The sequence below is a fragment of the Lactuca virosa genome, chromosome 7 (assembly GCF_052849685.1).
Source record: "Lactuca virosa cultivar CGN04683 chromosome 7, Lactuca_virosa_CGN04683_v6, whole genome shotgun sequence".
Classification (NCBI taxonomy): Eukaryota; Viridiplantae; Streptophyta; class Magnoliopsida; order Asterales; family Asteraceae; genus Lactuca; species Lactuca virosa.
The window spans coordinates 255,246,610-255,271,807 of record NC_136432.1 but is presented as its reverse complement, the minus strand read 5'-3'; the positions used below and the strand labels follow the sequence as shown (position 1 = coordinate 255,271,807).

General features: G+C 35.1%; 1 protein-coding gene across 1 annotated transcript; it reads left to right on the top strand.

Annotated features, from left to right (window-relative positions):
- The first annotated feature begins 967 nt into the window (after window positions 1-967).
- Window positions 968-5,309, top strand: LOC145125794 (folate receptor family protein). Its single transcript, XM_079061207.1, has 4 exons — window positions 968-1,205; window positions 2,591-2,949; window positions 4,019-4,341; window positions 4,985-5,309. The coding sequence occupies exons 1-4, from the start codon at window positions 1,097-1,099 to the stop codon at window positions 5,100-5,102; spliced, it is 909 nt and encodes a 302-aa protein (XP_078917333.1). The 5' UTR covers window positions 968-1,096; the 3' UTR covers window positions 5,103-5,309.
- The last annotated feature ends 19,889 nt before the right edge of the window (window positions 5,310-25,198 follow it).

Here is a 25,198-nt window from a genome sequence, read left to right as displayed (position 1 = left end):
CCCGCACCGCATAAGGCGGTTTAGACATGTCACGGTGCGGTTTGCGGTTCGTGTTTATTCTAAACCGCACTATGCGGTGCGGTTTGCGGTTTTTAGTTACTTGGTCGCGGTTTAAACCGCACCGCACCATATATATATATATATATATATATATATATATATATATATATATATATATATATATATATATATATATATATATATATATATATATAACAAAACAAAATCTACCATTATGTTTAGAATATAACAAAACATGAGCTCAAATAAATGTATTATGTAATATTAAATACTCTTGCAGATTAATATATAGGTTTTACGTTTCAATATGTAACTCAAATATACTAAACATATAATTTAGATATTTGTAAATTTTATTTTACAAGAAAATATACTGAATTTCATCCATATAAACAAGTTTGTTAAATGAAGTTATATGAGATATAATATAAAAGTGTGAAACAATTTAGTTACATGAAACCGTATGGGATATAAAATACTTTTTTGTAAAGCTCACTGTGAATTTTATGTAAAGCTCCATATCGTCAGTGTGAAGCTCCACGAATTACAAATATTTCATCATATTTTACATATAAAAAAGAATAAACAATTAATTACCCGTGTGGTCATTTACCATTATTATCATTTAAGTCGGTATAGTGTAAGTTAAACAACTCGTAAACCGCATAAACCGCATTCAAACCGTACAAACCGTCCGCATAAAACCGCACCTCATAATGCGGTTTACTACCTTCGCGGTGCGGTTTGTGGTTTCCAAATAACAGAAACCGCATATGCGGTGCGGTTTTGACTATGAACCGCACCAAACCGCACCGCGCACACCCCTACCAAAAACCACTAAAAGGGCAACAAAGTGTAAGATTTTATAACAGAAGGTGGTAGTTTGAATGGACCGTGATAGTTTAGTGGGGCGAAGTGAACATCTCTGTTCTTGGGGCAAATTCACATTCCTCAAACCAGTGAAAGTTTCAGTCTTTCAGACGACTGACCTAGATTGTGGAATCCTAAATTCTATCGATAAATGAAGGATTGAAAGTACGGCTTTGAAAAATTAGAAATCATACGTGCGTTGACGATGGATTCGCTTTTAGTCCAGAGAAGGATAAAATTGGATTTCTATGGCGTTTCGTTTCTGCTGCTACAGATCGTGGCATGTTTAAATCGTTTACTCCCATTAGCGTCTGGTAACATCTTCTTTTCACCATTGACTCTTACTGATTGCCTTCCTTGTTGTCTTTATTCACACACACACACAAACGCGTTGACATGATTGGTTGGTGATACTGTGATTTGTGAAATTATGATAAATAAGATCGTGCAATTGTATTGAGACGTGTTCAGTGAACCGTTGCTCCCAAGTGAGTCTTCGTTGATGAACCATGCCTAAATCCCTCTATTTCTGTTCATCAAACATGAAAAAAAAGGGAAACTAAAAGAAGAATAAATTATCCAACAGAAGCACTCAGGATTAATTCTCCCTTGGAATAACATTGTTAGGTGATATCAGACCTGGGCATGAGTACATATAAATGCAAAGTTGGATGCAGATATCTCAATAAGTAATGGTTTAGGGGCATTCATATTCTATTTACCTTGGATGATTTGGTTTTTCTTCTGGCTCTGCATCACTTTAGTTTGCATTCTTAGAGGATGCTTTCAAGGTCATATATAAACCAAAAGTTGAAGAGTAACTCCTCATTTACACAGATTACAAAACAACATAACAACAGAAAATCAGGAAACTGCTATTGATTTCTAAAAGTTAACTGAGAGAGTTACCGATCCATTACAAGTTTCTGCACCTTACTGTCTAGTTCCTTCTGTTTATATAAAGAATAGAATAGTAGCATCTAACTACTAACCAAAAAGAAAGAATGTTAATCGTAGAAGTGAAAAGACAAAAGTACCCTCGTAACTTGGGTTCAACACACATATCAAACACTAGGTCAATTTGCCATCGACTATCCCTTGCCTTGAAGTTGGGGTACTAAGGCTATGTTTGGCATACTAGTTGGTATCCGAAAAGCTAGCTGATAGCTGAAATCTAGCTATTAAATAAAAAGCTAGCTGGTAGCTAAAAAGCTAGTTTATAAAAAATAATGTTTGGTATAGTAGCTGAAAGATATAAAATGACATAACAGGACATTTAAAAGAATGTGTTTTTATAACTAATTAAGGGGTATATTTGGAAAATTTTAAAAAAGCTCCTAAAAAGCTAGTCTAAGACTCTAAGTAACTTTTTAAAAAGCTACTAGCTTAAACATGACAACTTAAATAAGCTAGCTTATCAGCTAGCTATGGCGTGCCAAACACAGCCTAAGACTTGTCTATGTGTTTGTGTGTGGATATATGTATAAGTATTTATGTAGATGCCTACATATTTATTAAATTAGTAGTAAATTTGACATAATGTGTTTTTGGTTATTTAGACGATGATAGTAAATAAACTTCTTTACCTTCTGTTTTTTCTAACAAGGAATATAAAGGCAACAAATTGGGTATTATTATTTAAAAAAAAAATCTGTAATAGGAAAATGAATGAAAGTACATTGCTATTTCTTGATTACAGCAAAATCGGATGGAATTTGTGTATCTCCTGGAGGTAGGTTTCCAGCATATTCAATTCAAGGGAAGCCTCCAAGAAAAGTCAACAAGGGACCAAATGATTTGACTCTTTGTAGAATCTTCCGGAAGAAAACATGTTGTGATGTCACACAAACTCATCCTGCCTTGCTGGCAATTAGGAGATTGGCTTCAACTGGAGAGGCGAGTGATGAATGCTTGCATTTATGGGAGCTTCTAGAATGTTCTATTTGTGATCCACATGTTGGTGTACAACCTGGATCACCTGTTATATGTGGCTCTCTTTGTGATAGGATTTATGATGCTTGCTCTAATGCCTACTTTGCTATGGATGCAAAGAATCAGGTAATTTACTTTTTTTTTTTTTTATTTGTGTATTATATTTATAGCATTCTACTTTCAAATTTTGTCTTGTTAAAATTGTTTTTGTATTTTAAAATATAATGTTTTAATAGGAGGAAATAAACAGATCAATGAAAACATTGTGATATTTTTTGCATTTAACTCTTTGTTTTTTTGGAATTAAGGGCTAGATTGATGTTTTTATTAACTTTTCTGAAGAATAAAAGCATCTTTTATGTTTCCAAATTAAATGAGCAAAATGTTTTTTTAGAACAATTGCTTTTTAGGTAGACAATGAAAGAATTAGCAACATATTAACTAAAATTTATATAACAAAATAAAGATTTGCTTGCATGTTGTAAAATTGTTTTGAATCATTCAACATAAATAGTCTTTTTAACATGCAGAAGTTGTGATGTTGATCATGTTTTAATTGTTGGATTTTTTTTTTTAATTTATAAAAAAGCACACCTTACTGCACATTTTATTGATTTAGCCACTTAACTATTTTTTAAAGTGATTAAACAAACCATTATATAACTTTTGACCATTTAAGATAAACATCTTTTCCAGTTATCAAATTCTGATATCAAGGCAAAATACAGAAAAACATGATGTAATTTCACCATTTAATTGATTTAACCTCTAAAATGTTCTTTTTATCGATTTAATCACCAAACTGTTGATTATAATTATCATAAAAAAAAAAACAATTCTTATCAATTTAGCTACTTACCATTGTATCGATTTAACCACTGAACTCTTACTATAATAGTCATAAAAAGAGTAAAGTGCAAATTTGGTCCTTGTGGTTAGAAAGTTTTATTTATTTATTTAATTTTTGGTCCCTATATCCAGTTTTCATTTCTGTTTTGGTCCCTAGGTCATCAACATTCACCGCTCAGCTGTTAAATTTGTTAAAATTACCAATTTGCCCCTGGCTCATCACTAGATTATATATTTTTTTTTTATAGAATTTGCAACCAAACTATTATTATAATTTTCATAATTAAAATAAAATGTTCTGAAAATAAATTTGGTAATTAAATTGATTTGATATGGTTTATGACAGGTGTTGGCTCCATGTGGAATGAGTGACACTGTTTGTGGAAGAGCATCTGAATGGGTGATAAATGGAACAGAGCTTTGTAAAGCTTCTGGGTTTTCTGTGAAGCCATTTAATGATTTTAAAGATACATTTTGTTATGGTGGAAAAGCAAGTCTAGAATCTGTTGTGGATTCATGGCGGAGTTCACAATCCGGTGTCACTCGGACCACCCAAAGTTCCGGTGTACTCCATCATTTTCAGCAGTGGGTCCGCCAAATGCCCATTAATGAACAAGTTTCATGGGCTGTTGGAGGATTGGTTCTTACTGCAGGCCTTCTCTTTGTAAGGTCAGATTTTCAGCCACTAATTTACAAATTTCGTCCCTCTCTTTGGTTGTTTCGCACACAAGGGTATTTTCGTCATTTCTTTTCTCTAGTTTTATCTCCTTGACACGTGATAAATTAGGTTAATTCCGCTTTAAATAACCTGTTTTGAACAAGAGTATTTTTTTAGATCATATTTAAAATTGAACAAAATAAAATCTTATTTTTTAATATAGTAATTACAATAAGAGAATAATAGAAAACTCAAAATAAGGGCAAAATAGTCATTTTACACGGACTTAACAGATTCGGTTTCATGGTGTTAAATTGAGCGTTGAAAAAAGATTCTTTTAGCTATGAAAACCAAAGAAAATGACAAACCTCAAGGACCATTTTCGCAGTTTACTAAAACGTAAACAAAATAACCAAATTTTGAACATGGCAGAGGACAAAAGGACGAAAATACCCTTGTGTGTGCAAAACACGTGATTTTGGAAGGATCAACTTCAAACCCAAAACAAAATGAAACCACAGTGGTCAAAAAAGCAACAAAATTTTTTTGTTTTTGGATAATAATATTGAAAACAAACAGTACAACACAGGGACCAACTTTGTAATTTACTCAAGATGTTGTGGAATTACTTATATACCCTTGTGATGGATGCAGTAAAAGGAAGAGCAGCTACTATCAGCGGCAACGACAGGCGGCTGTACAACGCACTGCAAGGAAGCTTGGAGGGAAAACAAGCCCCAAGTACCCTGCGAATCAAGCTAACAGAAAATGAAACTTGTAGATGAAATTTTACTATAATACCCTTTTAGTCTTGTAATATCAGTAGAAGGTTTTCCCTAAATTTTACAAATCTTGTGCTTTTTAGACATTTGAGTTTGTCCAGGGAACATATGCAGACTTTTTTAGAAGGTTGATGGAAGAACTTATTGGGATTTCAGTTTGTTAAATGAGCCAAGGCTGGACATGTTTTTTAGGGCTATTTTTGCTGGACACGAATATGTAACTACCCGTTCATATAGCCGCCATTTAATTTTTGGAAAATTTCAAGTCTTTTTTTTTTATTTGCTTAAATGAAATGATTCCTTATGTAGGAGTCCTAAATTACTAGTCTTTATTTTTTTAAAAGTAGCATGTTTAGGTTTAGTAATAGGAATTCATTGAGATTTAGAACTAAGGATTTCTTAATTTTGTTCTTTGTTGAAAATCCGGTCATATTTTACGTTATCAAAGTCTTATAAATCGATCAAAGCCCTCTTATAACTTGTGTCTTGCATGACAAATTGATGTATTAGAATTGAGGTCGACGACATCAGTTAGTTTAATTAATACTATTATGATCGTTGTTGCATGTGATGAAGGTAGTCCATGGACACATATGTTCTACCTCAAGTGGAGGAATGGCTAATGACATCAACACCCCCTTATCCCGCAAGAATGAGATTGTTGTTGGTATTGTTTTTGTTGTTAATGTTGTCGTGGTGGTTATTGTTAGATGTTGTTGATATTGATGGGATGATGTTATTGTTGTTGTGGTTGTTGTTGATGTTGTTATTGTGACTGTGTTGTTGTTGTAGATGCAGATGTAGCGGTAGATATAGTTGTTGTTATTGTAGTTGTAGTTATTGTTGTCTTTTGTTGTTATTATTATTGTTGTTGCTGCAACTTGATCTGTTGTTATTATTATAATTTTTCTTACGGCATGTTAGGTAGTCTCTTAAATTTTCAATTAAGAGACAGACTTTGATTTATTATTATTATATTATTATTATTATTAAATTTTTTTTTCCAGAGTGTTAGCTAGCCTCTTAATTTAGGCTCTTACTTTTTCAACAACCTCTTATCCTTTCGGACATAAGAGTATAAGAGTGTATTATAATAAAAAAAAAGAGGCGTATATTTAGTTACATCCAATCACAGATGGTAGACTCTAATCAAAGATTGAATGCCTCCGTATATTTAATAACAAAGTCCTTCTAAAACGGGCGATTGAGAAAAAATATATTCAAGAAGGTTTTCAGACGAAGACAAGTAGATCAACCAAATCAAGGTATGAGATTGTGTCTGTTGGGAAAAATTGTTCTTGGTTACTAAGAGCAAAAGGAATCAAAAATTTTGGCGGACTTTTTCAAGTGAATAAATTTGTTGACGTACACACAAGTTCTTCAACAATGTTGCAACCTAATCATCGACAAACAAACAAACATATTTTGGGTGAATATTTTGCTGATGATTTGGCTGAAGCTTATAGTAGAGTATATCAAGGACACGATATTGTTAACAATATGAATGCACAATTGAAAATCAGTATCTCATACCATCAGGCTTGACATGCAAAGCAGTATGCACTGTTGTTGTTAAGGGTTACCAAAGAGGATTCTTTTACCAAACTTTCAGCTTATTTTCACAATTTGGTCAAACATAATCTTGGCACGGTGACACATATTCAAACAGATGCTAATGATCAGTTTGAGTTCTTGTATGTCACACTTGGTTGCTCGGTTAGTATTACTATATATATATATATATATATATATATATATATATATATATATATTTGTGATGTAGTTAACTATAATCAATATATTTGAATAGATATACAATGTATTGTAGGTACTCTCTTTTGTCAATTGTTGTAAGCTGACCCTTGTAGTAGATGGAACCCACCTAAAGGGCGAGTTCAAAGCTACCATGTTACTTGTAGTTACTAAGGACGGACACAACCAAATATTACTGGTTGCATATGGTATATGCAAAAATGAGTGTATAGATTCTTGGACATGGTTTTTTCAAAAACCACGTGATTGTATAGACAATATGGATGATCTTACAATTATATATGATAGGTCTCCATCTATAGCGACAACTGTTGCTAACATTTTTCCTCACGCTCATCACAGAATACGTGGTGTCTATTTGTATTTCAACATAGTAGCTAGATACGGGTAGATTAAGACAGTTAAATAAATTTTTTGAGAGGCTTGTAGAGCCTATACAATTGATGCTTTTAATGTTGTCATGGATAGAATGAGAAAGACAAAAGAACTAGTATGAGAATACTTACAAAGTATAAATCCTGAAACATGGTCTAGGGCACATTTTAGAGGCAACCAATACAATCTTATGTCGTCTAACAGTGTAGAGTCTATAAATGCATTATCTAGATATGCACGTAAGGTGCAGATACTGATGTTGATCGACTTTTTTCATGCAACAATGCAACAATGGTGGTTTCAAAGACGTAACTTTGCAGGTAGTAAGTTGTAATATTAATGTTTGTGTCAAATGTTGTTGATCTTAACTGTGTAATTTTCTCTTTTTTTAGTGGAAGCAACAATCACACTCACCCCCGATGATATTGTACAACAAAATAAAAATACTTTTACTAATTGGGATGTTCACATGATCTCAATTCTCAAGTAAGAAATGCGAGGTTAAAAAGGGGAGACAAAACGTTATTGTTGATTTCCAACTAATGACATGTACATGTAGGCACTGGCAACTTGACGGCATACCTTGTGGGCATGTCATAAGTGTGCTAACATTCAAAAGTATGATAATTGCTTGATGTATGCTTTAAAATCTTACAATACCGAAACATTGAGGAAAACATATGAGAAATCAGTGAACCCTTTTCCAAAGCCATCCGAATGGGAGATCCCCGATGGTTTGATGACTGTTAGGCCACCTATAATGGATAAACGTTAGCCAAGCAGGCCAAGAAACACGGAATGTATTCCGTCCCAAGGTGAGGGTCCAATAATAAAAGAGTGTTCTACATGCGGTCAAGCAGGACACACAAAAAAGTTGCTCTGGAGGGTGTCCGGTAGCGGATCAAGCCGTATGTAACACCCGTTGTCAGGTATTTTCATTTTCAACCCTTAAACATATTAATTAATTTCAAAACATACAATCATACTAACAAGAGTCACAAAGACAACAAACATGTACAAGCATATTAGTAAGTGTCACGAAGATCACTACCATCGTACAACATAATCCAGTGGGGCAACATTGGTGCCTTCGACCCACAAATATAGTGAGGAAACTTACCTGAACTGCTCAACAGAAGCCCAACAGCAACCTCAGCATCAGAACAGTCAACCCAAAATTCCTAAAACCAAACCAAGACCAATCCTTAGTCAAATACTCAATTCCACCCAAGTTTGACCGAAAGTCAAATTGGTCAAAAAGTCAAAAAGTCAAAGGCAGTCAACACAGACTGAGTATGCCTAACGTACTCAGTCACTACGCTCAACATAGTACATCCACTCCTGATTACAGGGCTCCATCCCAGTATATTCCGCGTACTGCCACGTACGTCCAACGTACTCGGCCAGTTCCGTTTTCCTTCATTAAGTGCTTATTCCATTAAGATCTCACGTCCAAAGCTCAAATCTAGTCCCAAATAATATTCTAAGTCATAAAGTTTCCAAATTTATGACTTTCAATGGCTAGAAGGAGTCCTCACACCAAAACCCTAACTTATTACACAAACCAATGCATCATAACTCTTGCATGGAGGGAAGAAAGACACCAAGATCACATTTTTATGGTTACTAACAACTTCATAATGGATAAAGTTTCCAACTTTACCCATTAGGATGGTCCACATTGTTGGATTAGGTGTCTAAGCTCATAACTATAATTGGTATGTACTTGAATTGATAGCAGCACAGTCCTTTTGGGTTGCCCTCAAACCTAGCAATTGGACAAGGAAATTATGAAAGGAGAGATATTGATTTATTATAAGATTAATAAATTAATATAAATGATTTATTAATATGTTAAAAATATTAATATATTAATTAGAAATCATAAGTTTTAATTAATAGTTAGCCAGAAATTAATTAGAATTAATTTTGGGGTTAATTGTATTAATTATAAAGTGCAGGGACTAGTTTGCAATTATCAAATAGTTGAGTGGAAGGCTCCAGAACCTCCTTGGAAGGGGGTGGATGAAATCTATAGGGGAAACCCTAATGATTTCGTCCAAGGGGCTTGGATAAGGCCTTTGGATAAGCTTAGGCCCCAAGCAAAGGAGTATTAGGGTTTTCCCTAAACCCTAGATCCCTCAGCTATATAAGGAGCCTCCTGGCTCCCAAAATTGGCCACTCTTACTTTGGTGAAACCCTAGGGCCGAAAATTGCATACCCTACTCTCTCTCTCTCTCCTTCTAGTTTCCTTCTTGCTAGCTTTTGGGTGTGATTCCATTAGAGGCATTACATTTGTGGTGCTAGGCTTCCAAGAAGATCAAGATCAAAGGAATATCAATTGTTTGCTATAACAATTGAAAGGTATGTAACTCTAAAACCCTAGTTTGTTAATTTTGAAAATAGCCTCTCTCCTTAGGGTCCTTGTTTTGCAATTCAAAGTTATATGTTCAATAGTTAAAACATAGATCTAAAGTAGCTTGCATGTGAACTTAGGAATTGTTTTCTAGTTTATTTGTTTTACCCAAAATCCATCAGTGGTATCAGAGCCATTGTTTGTTTTAAATTGAATTGCTATAATGGTTGAATTGCAAATTAGGGTTTATAGCTATTAAACCCTAAAAGGCCATTTTTTGTTTTTAGGGTTTTTGGTTCAAAGGGTTTTTCGAAAAACCCTAGCCTCCATAAACCCTAATCGAAATTAGGGTTAGGGTTTTGAAAAACCCTAGCCTCCTCCCTTGATTTTCGAAATATACATGGTATTTTTAGGGTTTCTTGTTTTGGATAGTTGTTGCCTAATTGAGTAATTGAGAAAATAAGGAAATTATCCTATACCCTTAATTTCGAAATCTAGAAGGGATATGGCTTAGGATTAAATTAATTGTTTAATTTAATTAGATAATCCTCACAAGATTTAATAAATTAATTAAAAGTTAATTAATAGATAATTATTAAATCTAGTTATTTGGTTTATTTTAAATTTAAATTAATAGTTTAATTTTTCGAAATTTATATAAACCTTAAAGTTTTAAAAAGTTTAAAACACACCTTATATATGTATTATAATTAAAAGTTAAATATTATATATGTATAAGAATATGGTCAGTCAAATCGCTAGTATGCCTCATTCATGAAGCTAGTCTATAAGGGGGTATAAGGAAACTGCCTATAAAATGGTAGTTGAATGGGTGTCCACTCTCACCCACCGCCTCCTTGATTAGTGGAAGGTCGTTAGCAGAACGGGTTTGATAGGACAACTACATCTCATTAAAAGTATAATGTTATTAAAGAAAGTACTAGAACATTATTTTACAAAATCCCAACTCTAGTTACTTTAGGAAAAATGTGAAAAGTATGCTAATCCATGAAATTGCACATTATGCTTTATTGGTCGTTAGTGGAGCGTGTGTGGATTACCAGCACACTAATAGGCCCTAATAAAGAGTAGTAATGGGTATCTCATAATTATCATTTTGGTGGAGCGTGTGTGGTTTACCGGCACATCAATAGTTAATGATAAAGACAATGAGGTTACCAAGCACATTTGCATGGTTATTCACATCTTGTTTGAGATCCTCGGTATCCCAGTGACAAATAGAAGAGCATAATCCGAGATTAAAGCATGTCGTTGAATAGTTTCAATGTATCTCAAAAGGAATTAGGAATTTCACTTCGTTTATTTCGTCTAATGGTGGAATTGGTGAATCATCATTCACCTACCTTTATGAAATTTACACTTGGATCTCGGCATCCCATTTCTAAGTTGTGAATCTTCATAGTTGGATCCTAACCTTGATATTATATCTTTGTTTTATTATATTGAGGTATCTTGAAATCTAACTAAAACTATCTTTCTTTTCAGATGTCTACTCCTGGAAACAATTCTGCTTCATCATCCTCCAACCACAACTTTTCTTTGCTCAACATTTGCTCCAAAGTCGTTATGGATGGCTCTAACTATAATGATTGGATGTGTAACATCAAGATGGCGCTTCGATTTGAGGACAAAGAATATGTCCTTGAAAAGGAGCTCAAAGAGCTTGATGAGTCTAAAGCTACTCCTGAAGAATATGCTGCCTACAAGAAACACTATAATGATGCTACCAAAGTGGCATGCATCATGGTCGCAACCATGTCCCCAGAACTGCAGAGGTACTATGAGGACTACTGGCCCTTTGAGATGAACAAGGACCTTATGGAAAAGTACCATAAGCGAGCTCGTCAAGAAAAGTTTGAGGTAGTCAAGTCACTCATGGCTTGTAAGATGAAGGAAGGGGAGTCGGTTGTCAGTCATGTGCAAAGAATGCAACGCTACATAGAGCGTTTGGTCAAGCTCAACATTCACTTTGATGAGGAATTGACCATTGACATGGTCTTGAACTCATTACCCGATTGTTATGGTCAGTTTATCCTAACTTACCATTTGAACAACACTGAGCAGACACTGGCCCAATTGCACAACTTGTTGCAGACAGCTGAAGCAGGGATGAAGGGTAAAAGTATAGCCTCCACTCCTGCAAGTACCCCTGTCTTGGCTATTGGACAGGGAAAGGGGAAAAAGAGGAAAGGTCCTCCTAAGCAAAATTGGAATAGCAAGGCTCAAGCTGGGTTATCTACAAATGGCCCAAAAGCTAAGCCCAATGCTACCATTCCCCATGTTTATGATCCAAAGGATGCTGATTGCTTTTATTGCAATGACAAAGGGCACTGGAAGAGAAGCTGCCCAAAATATCTGCAGGATATCAAAGATGGCAAAGTGAATCCATCTTCAGCATGTATTTACACTATTTCTTCTAATAACTCATTATCTTCTCGTTCATGGGTCCTTGATACAGGATGTGGTTTTCACATCTGTTCTGATTTGCAGGGGCTAAAAGAAAGTGAGGAGGTGGAGCGAGGGAGGATAAACTTGATCATGGGAAATAGAAAGTCTTCACCAGTAACCAAGATCGGAGTTTATCAACTTTTTCTTAGTAATGATGTTAGATTAGATTTACTGAATTGTTGCTATTTGTCTGAGATGATGAGAAACATTATTTCATTTCATGCATTGTTCAGACAAGGTTTTAAGTATTCTTTTAATGATTTGAATGGTTCAATTGCTGTTTATAAGAATGGTGTTTTTGTGTTTGAAGCTTTACCTTGTGATGGTGTGTATGAAACAGTGACTTGTGTTGATAGCTTAGGAAATAGTGTATTTAATATTGACTTGTCTAATAGTATAGACAAGGCATGCTTGTGGCATTGTCGTCTTGGACACATTAACAAGAAACGCATAGCCCAACTCCAAAAGGATGGAGTGTTGGAATCATTTGACCTAAAATCAGATGATATGTGTGAATCTTGTCTTTTGGGAAAGATGACGAAATCACCATTCACAGGGTCTTGTGAAAGAGGTGAAGGTCTGTTGTATCTCATACATACAGATGTATGTGGGCCCTTCAGATCAACTACAAGGGATGCTAATCGATTCTATGTGACTTTCACTGATGATTATAGCAGATATGGCTATATCTACTTAATCAAACATAAGTCAGAAACCTTTGAAAAGTTCAAAGAGTTTAAGCATGAGGTCGAAAATCAATTGGGCAGGAAGATAAAGGTACTTAGATCCGATAGAGGCGGAGAGTATCTTAGTATCGAGTTCAACGACTATCTAAAAGAATGTGGGATAGTCTCACAATTAACTCCTCCTAGGACACCACAGTTAAATGGTGTAGCTGAGAGGCGTAATCGAACCTTGTTAGACATGGTTCGTTCTATGATGAGTCATGCTTCGCTTCCTATTCACTTCTGGGGGTATGCCTTAGAGACAGCCGCCCACATCCTCAATCTTGTCCCTACAAACAAGGTTGCCAAAACACCTCACGAAATGTGGACGGGGAAAGTTCCCTCGTTAGCACATATTAAAGTCTGGGGTTGTGAAGCTTTCGTAAGACGAGAGACTCACGACAAGCTAGCAGCTAGGAGTGAGAAATGTGTTTTCATTGGTTATCCAAAATAGTCTTTTGGATATTTGTTCTACAGACCTAGTGAAAACGTGGTCTTTGTAGCACGAAGAGGAGTCTTTCTAGAAAGAGAACTCATATTCAAAGAGGACAGTGGGAGCACCATTGACCTTGAAGAAATTCAAGAGTTAGCCAATGAAGGAACCTTAGATGACACTAGCACTCAACCAGAGGAAACAGTTCATGTTGAATCAATTGATAACTCATTACCTCTTCGAAGATCCATTAGGGTGAGTGTGCCGCCTGAGTTGTATGGTTTTCATATTACTTCCGATGGTGACACATTCATCAGTGATAGGACACTGGTAAATTTAGATGAACCATTTACTTACAAGGAAGCAATGGCAGGCCCAGAGGCTTCAAGGTGGAAAGAGGCAATGGACAGCGAGATTAAGTCCATGTATGACAACCAAGTTTGGAATTTGGTTGATAGTGCACCAGGTCGTAAGACAGTTGGGTGCAAATGGATCTTCAAGAAGAAGACAGACATGGATGGAAATGTGCACACATTCAAGGCTCGACTGGTTGCAAAAGGTTTCACTCAAACCCCAGGGGTTGACTATGATGAAACCTGTTGGGTTTTGAGCATTCTAACACTCCTATGGTGTACATGCAACCCTATAAACCTTGGATCTATGTTTTCTCTATTATACATGCAAATATTAACTATTCCAAGGTTTCATCCTAACTAGCATATTATGAAGCACCTATACTACAAAGTTCTAGTTAGATGACATACCTTTTGATGTAGCTTGATGTCTTCAAGCTTTAAGAGCTTAGCCCCAATAGTGTGGAAGCCTCAAATGGAATCACAAATCACCAAAACACCTTGGAAGAACTTGAGAGAATATGTATGCACACTAAAATCGGCCCACTCTTATTTTCACACACTTGTGCCAATTTTGTGAGCCAAGGACCCCTTTATATATTATGGAGGATTAGGGTTACATCCATGTAAACCCTAATACCCATGACCTTTCATTTACATAGGATCCATGGGTTAAAAGCTCCATGGACCATCCATGAAAGCTTAGCCCAACCTAAATGAACTTGGCCCATTCCATATAAATAAGAGTCCATATTTAATTAGTTCTTTTTGATCACTTAATTAATTCTAAATTAATTCTTGATCAATACTAATTAAATAATATGATTCCATATTAATATATTAGAACTTATAATATATTAATATAAATCATAAATATACTATTCTCAAAAGACTATCCATATAAATTATGCCGGTGAAGTGCAACCCAAATGGACCATGTCGGGTCAGGTCAAGTACATACCAAATATAGTTATGGACTTAGACATTAATCCAATAGTCTGCCACTTGGATAAGTCTAAAACTATTATTGAGTATGACTTCAAAACCTAACTGGCAATCGTAGCTCTTAAAGCCGCTGTCGAACTCTGACCTTGTCAATGACTTGTCCATTAGATAAGGGATCATATATTCCTCCATTCTAGATATCATATGGACTGAGACATGGATTATAATCATTCTCTCTGTCCATTTGTTGTTTCCCGATTTTCGATTTATGATGACTGACTGATTGAACAAATCAAATCAGTCCTGGCTTGGCCAAGCACTCACATGTGTCATCGCAAAATCATCGAGGGGCCCACATATATCGCTTTTATCCCGAGGGTAAAAGGAATGGATAAACTTCGACTCATATGGCTTGTTCTACTACTTGTTGAATCATACACAAAGGCACGTTTTATAACATCGAGTTACCAAATGCGTTTTCGTGCAATCAATGTATAACCAACTCATAGTAACAACTCATATCTCTAGGTTTGAAGAATATAAGATATTATCGTCTCATGATCACTCGTGATAAAATCCATGAAGTGATTCAAATGAGCGCGGGTTGAATCCAATACTCAGAACTTATGAGCACTCATGATTGTTGTAGCACCACTTTGTCCACCAACTTGGACCTCTACAAACCAACCCATGACAGTCTTGATTCATATCTACTTCCAACATATGACCGACTGTGGATGGTTTGAATAACTTAATCATTCAGGAAGAGCGACTTAGTTATTCTGGAAGTCAAAACATGCAAAGTGAAACACAAGAATAAATGAATCAAATATGGTATCAAACCCTATGAATATAAATAAACACTTTTATTTATCACCATACTGATTACTCATTATTCATTGTTTCGATTTTATCAACTTTATACTTGAATTAAAAACACTAGTTGTCCCATGCTCCAAGCATGTACACTATGTTTTTCTTAAACAATAGCTTTGCCATACACCAAGTATGCACTCTATGTTTGTCTATGATCCTTACTTTGTGAAATAAACCAATTGAACATAATTTCAATGATTCTAATTTCACACTCCCAAATCCTTATCGAAAAATGTGAGAATTTCAAATTCCTATCATTTATCGAAATCTGTTTAGATTTTAAACTTATATGCACTGACCCTCCTGTAATGAATATGTACAAAGTCACAAAGACTTGTCAACAGTCATTATAAGGTATTCCAATGGAGATCAACTCCATGGAAACTAAGTCTCATATTCAAAGTACATTGCTTTGGACATGCTTCTTGCATTAAGTTTTCTAATCTTACACAGATAACTTCCACCTATGGAGACAACTCCATATTCTCATTTTGACTATCACTTCTAAATAAGAGATGCCTCTTTTCAGAATATGTCAATATGGTCCTTCCAAAATTAGCATTATACTTCCAACTGTCCCTGAGCAACCAATCTTTGGTAAACCTCAGATTGTCCTCGACAATTGCTTAATCATTTTAGTCATATCCAATTCTAGACCTTTTCCCTTCTTAATGCCTCTGGGCATTTGGAAAAATTTGGAAATGACAAATATTATAGCACATGCAATCGATCCTGTACCCAAAGCAAATGGTACACGATTCATGATGTCTCACATAAAGACATGATTCTAGACCAGTCTTTTGCTACAATATTTTTATTTGCCACGTTTTCAAAATTTGACTATGAAGAGGGATGCCGTAATCATAATCGAATTTTGAGAACACAATATATAGAATTTCCTTAAGTTGAACCAATCCAACATGAAATTCATATATATATATATTCTTGACTAAAGATGATTAAGGTCTCAATCTAAGCCTTTAGAACTGAAATGAAGTATATCCTCTCCCTTAATTATAGCAAAACAACTTTTTCAATCCGTGCAGCCTCACGAATTGAAACTTTTGTTTTCTATAATTAACATTGCTAACTTACAACACTAACAATAATTATCATGCTCCCACTAACATGATGATTATTAGCATAACACTTATGCTCACACTAGCTTTGACATGTACTCAGAAATCAGCTGGACTTCTAGAAATCAATACTTTTTTGACTTTCTTACCAAAGTTCAGATTTCTAATACGGGATGCTTTGATAAAACTTTATCAAAATCATACACCTTTCCTTAGATAGCATGCATGTGTGTCTAAACAATTTCAGAACTATGAAAAGGGATGCCGTAATCATAGTCTCAATTGTTTAGACCTTTTGCCATCTGCTTCAAATCTACTTGGTGGAAGTGTTTCCTCACCATCATTTTCATGAATCGGAGAGAAACCTTATGACCCTTAGATTTTATGGTGTATGTGTTCTTATCCATGTGAATCGTCAAAACCATAGTCACAAGACAAGGATAATGACAAATCCAAACTCATATGGACTGAACTTATGCAATCTTAACTTCTTGCCACCTGGCAGTACAGGGCCTGCCATTGCTTCCAAGTTGTTATGCAACCAATTGAGAACTTTTAGAACTCCTATGCAAAGCCAACTTTAACTGGAATGGGCACAGAATATGTCAACACGATAGGTTATAAACCTCAAGTCGTGTGCTAGTGAAGAACCTCAGGTTTTATTCTTGATTAGTTCTTGAAATTCTTTTTAGGATCTTTATGACTCCCACTATCCTCTTGACATATAAGACTATCTTGCCAAATATTCAAGAGATAGTGAGGATTCTTTATCAAGACAAACACTTCACACAATTGGCCTTAGTTGGTCTTTGTTTTATCCAAAACATCACAACTTACCAATTTCAAATGTACAAGAGTAGGACACTTTTACTCTTACATTTGACAAGTGTTTTAAACCTTTCTTTAAGATATGTCACTCAAGTTACAATCTTGGAGTATGACTCTAAGAATTGTTTTGGAACGAAGTATGACTCATCTTCCTGATCTAACCATTTCAACAATTCATGACTCCTCTTCTTAGTCATAAGAATGCACTAAGATGACCTTTAGAGGACTAATTGTGATATGATTTCTAAATCATTAAGATGATCACAAACATGATACTAAAGTACTCTCCCATCTTTTCAGATTTGAGAAACTTTTATCTTTCTGCCTAATTTGATTCTTTCCATTCGTTCTGCCATACATTGAGACTTTTCCAATGTTTAAGAATTATACTTAAACTTGTAAGTATAACCATATTTACTAAACTTTAGTAAATCAAATAGTCTTAACGAGCTTTGTGGTGGACATGACCAGTGCACAAGAATGTATACTCGATCCCTTTAGTCCTTCACTTGACTCACACATCCATGTGAACAAGTAATTAGTCTTGTTTTTCCAATGCTTGAAAGTTCTCATTCATCATACTATTCAACTTGCATGATTCCAAGTTTCGGTCCAATTGAAACTTGGGTGATGAGGAACTTTCCTGATTTGGTAAATTTAGACACTACCACAAATGAAAGAATCAAATCCATTTTCCAATATTGCTGTCAGTGGAATCATATAAGCAACAATTTTCCACAAATGCCATTGTAAGGATACTTCAAATAAACAAAATTAAACAATTTTCTTTTATTTTAAAACTTTACGGAAAAACTTATCCTTACAATCCACATGGAAAATTGTTGTTATCTATTCCTTAGCAATATATCAGAACTTCTTAAGCAACTGCTCAAAATTCTGATGCGATCGAAATCCACCTTCGCGATCAGAATCAACATATACTTCCTTTAAGATTTCTCTCTATTCTTTGATTCTTAAAACATCAACATGTGACCCAGTCACATCATGTAATGAGGATCTCAGAATAGAACTTAACAGAGTTATATAATGGACTCTACCTGATGTAGAGTCAAACTTATTGACTTTAACATCCTTAGGTAAATTTGGCAGCTTTGCAATCAACGCCCCTTCCTTTGGCAAAATAAACATATGGACCCTTTGGTAATGGGACTATCTCAGACTTAGCCTTTCTCTTTACCATTTGGTCAACCGGGTTGACTATGGCCAATCCCTTTCCATTGGGAAGAGAATGCTTTTTCTGGATTTCCAGTGTCACCATTGTCACTGTCCATAAAGTTTTTGGGAAGTTGATCTTCTAATCAAATTTGCTTTACTATCGTTCCAAATCATTGCTGATTCAGCAGCACCAAGCAAATAGATATGATCATTAAGGTTCATGTCATAGTCTGTTTCATAATAGTCCCAAAGGAACTCACTATGTGACTTAGAAAGTGATTGAACATCCAACTTTCTCAAGACTTTGACACCCAACTCTCCCGGCTTGTCAATATGTGACTTCATCTCTAAGATGTGATCACACATAGACCTTGCTTGCCATTAGGGCTTGAGTGACCTTGAACTTGTGAGTTAGGGAGAATAATTGGAGGAGGTGGAGGAAGAGAAGTATGACTTCCATGAGCCAAACTCGGGAAGTCATATTCATTAGGAAAGCTTGGTTTGGGAAGATCATTGTTGTCTAAACCAGACATCAACAATGGGAGAAATTCACGTAAAGTTGATTTAAGTCCTTAATATAACACCCAATATGATATATTAAGGCTAGGACCCAACAAACTATTTTATAACTTGGAAGAGGGATGCCGTAATCCAAGCTATAAAATATTTGAAGGTAGATGAATGACGATTCACCAATTTCCACCAAGATAAACGAAATGTATTATTAGGTTTTAATTGGTTTTGAAACTCCTAGATTCTTTTGAGATTCATTGAACTTTTCAATGACATGTTTCAATCTCGAGTGTGCCCTTCAGGTTTTGTGACTGGGATGCCGAGGATCACAAAACAAGGTGTGAAGTAACCATGCAAATATACTTGGTACCCTTAATATTTACCCCTCAATCGATGTGCCGGTTAACCACACACGCTCCAACGATACTATGATAAACATTAAGTTACCCTTTGCCTACCTTGTTAAGTCTAGGTTAGTGTGCCGGTTAACCACACACGCTCCACTAACAGCTTAAACAAAATGCAAAGTGTAATTTCATAGATTAGCACCAAATTCACATTTTCCTAAGTAACTAAGATTGGGTATTATTAAGAGTTTAGTTACTTAGTATTTATCATTAATACTTTTAATGAAGGGAGAATTATAGTCCTTGTCCTACCCGTTCGGCTAACGACTCTCCACCGGTCAAGGAAGCGGTGGGTGAGAGTAGACACCCATTAAACTGCCATTTTATAGGCAGTAACCTTATACCCCCCTTATAGACCGACTTCGTGAATGAGGCCTACTATTGGTAAGACGACTTGCTCTTATACATATAATATATTAAACTTTTAATATTATAATAGTATAAGGGTGTATTTTAGACATTTAAAATACTTGGTGGTTTAATCTATTAATTAAACTAAACTTTTAATTTAATTAAACTCAAACCATATCTTTATTTATGGATTTAATAATACTCTTTTAATTAAACGCTTTAATTAACTATTAATAAAGTCCATAAGAGTTAATTTGAATTATTCAATAAAACATCATAATTCCAATTATTAAATTCAAAATTAAAACCATTTAATTAATTGTTTAAGTTATGAACCCAAGAGTTTTAGAATTCAATTTTTTTTTTTTTTTCATAAAAAGCTTTTTCCAAATTCCAAAACTTGAGGACAAGTTTTGTAACTCTTGAAAACCTTTGGATTCCATAACTTATGGAGTTAAATACTTGTTTTATGATGAAACTTTTCATGTTCCATAACTTAAGAACAAGTTATGGAATTCTTTAAAACATTAACTCCAAATTTTGTAACTCCATAAAAACTTTGAATCAAATTTTTTTAAAAAAAAAAAAACTTTCATATCCATAACTTATGGAAGTTTCAAAAACCCTTAAGATCACAACTTTAAAAAAAACTTTTGAGCTCCAAAATTTTATGATAAAATATGTAACTCCTTAAAACATTTAGATCAAACTTTTAAAACTAATAAAATAATCATATCATTTTATCTTTTACTAAATTTGACCTAATTCAACTCATATAACAAATGATTCAAATTTTACAAATAATTCGTTTTTCACAAAACAAGTAATTATCTTAAAATTTGACAAACGTCATGTTTTTTTTTCCTTTTCTTTTCAACTTAAAAATAAAACATTTGCATCAATATAACAGAAAACAACCCATGTCTCTGATACCACTGTTGGGTTTTGAGCATTCTAACACTCCTATGGTGTACATGCAACCCTATAAACCTTGGATCTATGTTTTCTCTATTATACATGCAAATATTAACTATTCCAAGGTTTCATCCTAACTAGCATATTATGAAGCACCTTTACTACAAAGTTCTAGTTAGATGACATACCTTTTGATGTAGCTTGATGTCTTCAAGCTTTAAGAGCTTAGCCCCAATAGTGTGGAAGCCTCAAATGGAATCACAAATCACCAAAACACCTTGGAAGAACTTGAGAGAATATGTATGCACACTAAAATCGGCCCACTCTTATTTTCACACACTTGTGCCAATTTTGTGAGCCAAGGACCCCTTTATATATTATGGAGGATTAGGGTTACATCCATGTAAACCCTAATACCCATGGCCTTTCATTTACATAGGATCCATGGGTTAAAAGCTCCATGGACCATCCATGAAAGCTTAGCCCAACCTAAATGAACTTGGCCCATTCCATATATATAAGAGTCCATATTTAATTAGTTCTTTTTGATCACTTAATTAATTCTAAATTAATTCTTGATCAATACTAATTAAATAATATGATTCCATATTAATATATTAGAACTTATAATATATTAATATAAATCATAAATATACTATTCTCAAAAGACTATCCATATAAATTATGCCGGTGAAGTGCAACCCAAATGGACCATGCCGGGTCGGGTCAAGTACATACCAAATATAGTTATGGACTTAGACATTAATCCAACAAAACCTTCTCGCCAGTAGCCAAGATTAAATCTATTAGGATATTGCTCGCCATAGCTACCTTTCATGACTATGAAATCTGGCAGATGGATGTCAAGACTGCTTTCCTTAACGGGAAGTTGGCTGAGGATGTTTACATGAATCAGCCAGAGGATTTTGTTGATGCAAAGTTTCCCAATAGAGTGTGCAAGCTTGAGAAATCCATTTATAGATTGAAACAAGCATCTCGCAGCTGGAATCTTTGATTCCATGAGAAAGTCAAAGAGTTTGGTTTCTCTAGAAGTGAAGATGAGTTTTGTGTGTATATCAAGGCTAGTGGGAGTATAGTAACTTTTCTGGTGTTATATGTCGATGACATATTACTCATTGGTAACGACGTTCCAACCTTAAAAGATGTTAAGTCTTGGCTTGGAAAGTGTTTGGCCATGAAAGACCTTGGAGAAGCTGCCTATATTCTTGGGATTAGAATATTGATAGATAGAAAGAAGAGACTGATTGGACTTAGTCAAAGCACATACTTGGATAAGGTACTAAAGAGGTTTAGTATGGAAAATTCCAAGAAGGGAGAGCTACCTATCCAAAGCAATACCAAATTGAGTAAGACTCAATGCTCGAGTACAGATGAGGAAATAGCTGACATGAGTCGCGTACCTTATGCTTCCGCTATCGGATCGATCATGTACGCTATGACATGTAGTCGCCCTGATGTGGCATTTGCTTTGAGCATGGTCAGTCCCTATCAGGGAAACCCGGGTAGAGCTCATTGGATAGTGGTTAAGAATATACTCAAGTATTTGCGAAGGACAAAGGACTGGGTCCTTGTGTTTGGTGGCAATGATACTTTGAGAGTAGATGGTTACAGTGATGCCAGTTTTCAAACGGATAGAGATAACTTCCGTTCTCAGTCTAGCTGGGTATTTTTACTGAATGGAGGAGCGGTTACTTGGAAAAGTTCCAAGCAAGATACGGTGGCTGATTCTACTTGTAAATCAGAGTACATAACAGCGAGTGAAGCATCAAAAGAAGCAGCTTGGTTGAGGAACTTCATCGGAGATCTTGGAGTTGTTCCAACCATCCAGGAGCCTATGGAACTGTTCTGCGATAATGAGGGAGTGGTTGCCTTAACTAAGGAACCCAGAGATCATGGTAAAACCAGGCATATCGACAAAAAGTACCATTTCATCATGCATAGAGTAGGAGAAGGCCATCTTGTAGTAAAGAGGGTGTCATCTGAAGATAACCCAGCAGACCCCCTCACAAAGGGTCTGAGTAGGGCTAAGCATATTCAGCATGCTCGGAGCATAGGACTGAAAGATGATATTAGTTTTAGTAGTTAGATTAGTCTAGTTCAGAAACTTGTTACAAAGTAAATGTAATTGACTTTTGGTGATTAAATAATAAAGTATTATTTATGAGTTTGTTTACTGCCTTTTGTCAATTGTTTATTATTGTGTTTCATATTTTGCATGTTTTTTACTTCCCGAATAATATGATTATTCAAACTCCACAGTCGCTCGTACTTTTGGAAGTAAGTAGTGAATTAAGACTGTCGTGACTTGGATTGCAGATTGTCCAAGGATAAACATGACAATAGAATTGCCGCAATGTTCATGAGTACTCAGAAATTGAGATTTGAGTATTAGATTAACCCTCGCTCAGAGTATCACTTCATGGAATTCATCACGAGTAATACTGAGATGATAATATCTTATAATCTTGAAACGAAGATATATGAGTTGTAATTTACAAAGTCGGTTATACATTGGTGATACGAAAACGCATCAGTAACTTGGTGTTATAAAACGTATTGTCATGTATAATTTGATGAGTAAAAGATACAAGCATATGAGTCAACGTTTATTCGTTCCTTTTGCTCTAACCGGAAAAGCGATATCTGTGGGCCCCACGATGATTTGGTGTTGACTTATGTGCTGAGCCCAGTCAGGACTAAATTGATGTGTTCAATTAGAAGTCCTACATCATCACAAATCAAAAATCGGGAAACATAGATTCTGGACAAAGAGATTGATTACATTCCATGTCTTATGTCTAGGGATATCTAGTAGAACGAAGGATTATATGATCACTTATCTAAGGACACGTAACTGATTGGGTCAGAGTTCAGCAGCGGCTTTTGGAAGCTACAATTTGCTGGTCAAATTTAGAAGTCATACTAGCATTTATAGTTACAGACTTATCCAAGTGGGAGACTGTTGGATTAGGTGTCTAAGCTCATAACTATAATTGGTATGTACTTGAATTGATAGCAGCACAGTCCTTTTGGGTTGCCCTCAAACCTAGCAATTGGACAAGGAAATTATGAAAGGAGAGATATTGATTTATTATAAGATTAATAAATTAATATAAATGATTTATTAATATGTTAAAAATATTAATATATTAATTAGAAATCATAAGTTTTAATTAATAGTTAGCCAGAAATTAATTAGAATTAATTTTGGGGTTAATTGTATTAATTATAAAGTGCAGGGACTAGTTTGCAATTATCAAATAGTTGAGTGGAAGGCTCCAGAACCTCCTTGGAAGGGGGTGGATGAAATCTATAGGGGAAACCCTAATGATTTCGTCCAAGGGGCTTGGATAAGGCCTTTGGATAAGCTTAGGCCCCAAGCAAAGGAGTATTAGGGTTTTCCCTAAACCCTAGATCCCTCAGCTATATAAGGAGCCTCCTGGCTCCCAAAATTGGCCACTCTTACTTTGGTGAAACCCTAGGGCTGAAAATTGCATACCCTACTCTCTCTCTCTCCTTCTAGTTTCCTTCTTGCTAGCTTTTGTGTGTGATTCCATTAGAGGCATTACATTTGTGGTGCTAGGCTTCCAAGAAGATCAAGATCAAAGGAATATCAATTGTTTGCTATAACAATTGAAAGGTATGTAACTCTAAAACCCTAGTTTGTTAATTTCGAAAACAACCTCTCTCCTTAGGGTTCTTGTTTTGCAATTCAAAGTTATATGTTCAATAGTTAAAACATAGATCCAAAGTAGGTTGTATGTGAACTTAGGAATTGTTTTCTAGTTTATTTGTTTTACCCAAAATCCATCACACATAACTAAGTTCTAGTCTTTAAGTCTCAAAGGGACCAAAAATGCATCTTTCTCAACTTAATCCATTAAGTCAAAGTCTCCAACTTTCGGATTTGAATCAACATATTGTTTAGATGGATACAGTTTCCAACTTTATCCATAACAAGGTAACAAACTTTCAAGATCTAAACTTTATACACAAAAGTGACCAAAAAGTGACAAATATGAAAATTAACAAGATCTATGAAACTAATGAGCAAGTTTGAAGCTTTTTACTCACAAAGGTCCAGAAATGATGTAATCTTGTTGGATATATGTTTGAATTCTTCTTCCATACACTTTGCAACCACCTTGTTCTTCAAGATCCCACATTTTAATTGAGAAATAAAATCATAAATGATGGCAAGGCTCAAGATAAGTGGGAGGAGGCTAGGGTTTTGAGTTAGAGGCTCAAAAGGGTGGAGACTTATGATAGGAAGGACCCCCAAGGGGTTAGAGACCTTAAATAGGGCCCAAAACCATGAAAATAGGGTTTTTACTCTGCGGAGGTAGGCCGAGCATACCCAAAGTTATGCCCTAAAAATGCCTTCCTTCAGCCTAGCACGCCCAACGTACTAGCTAATGTACGCCCAACATACTGTCAGACTCCTTTTATCCAGCTTAACTTCAAACAACCATAACTTCTTCATTTCAATTC

Coding starts and splice junctions, on each gene's coding strand:
- LOC145125794 (XM_079061207.1), top strand. CDS start 1,097: ATGGATTCGCTTTTAGTCCAGAGAAGGATAAAATTGGATTTCTATGGC. Junction 1,206..2,590: donor TTTACTCCCATTAGCGTCTG/GTAACATCTTCT, acceptor TCTTGATTACAG/CAAAATCGGATGGAATTTGT. Junction 4,342..4,984: donor GCAGGCCTTCTCTTTGTAAG/GTCAGATTTTCA, acceptor TGATGGATGCAG/TAAAAGGAAGAGCAGCTACT.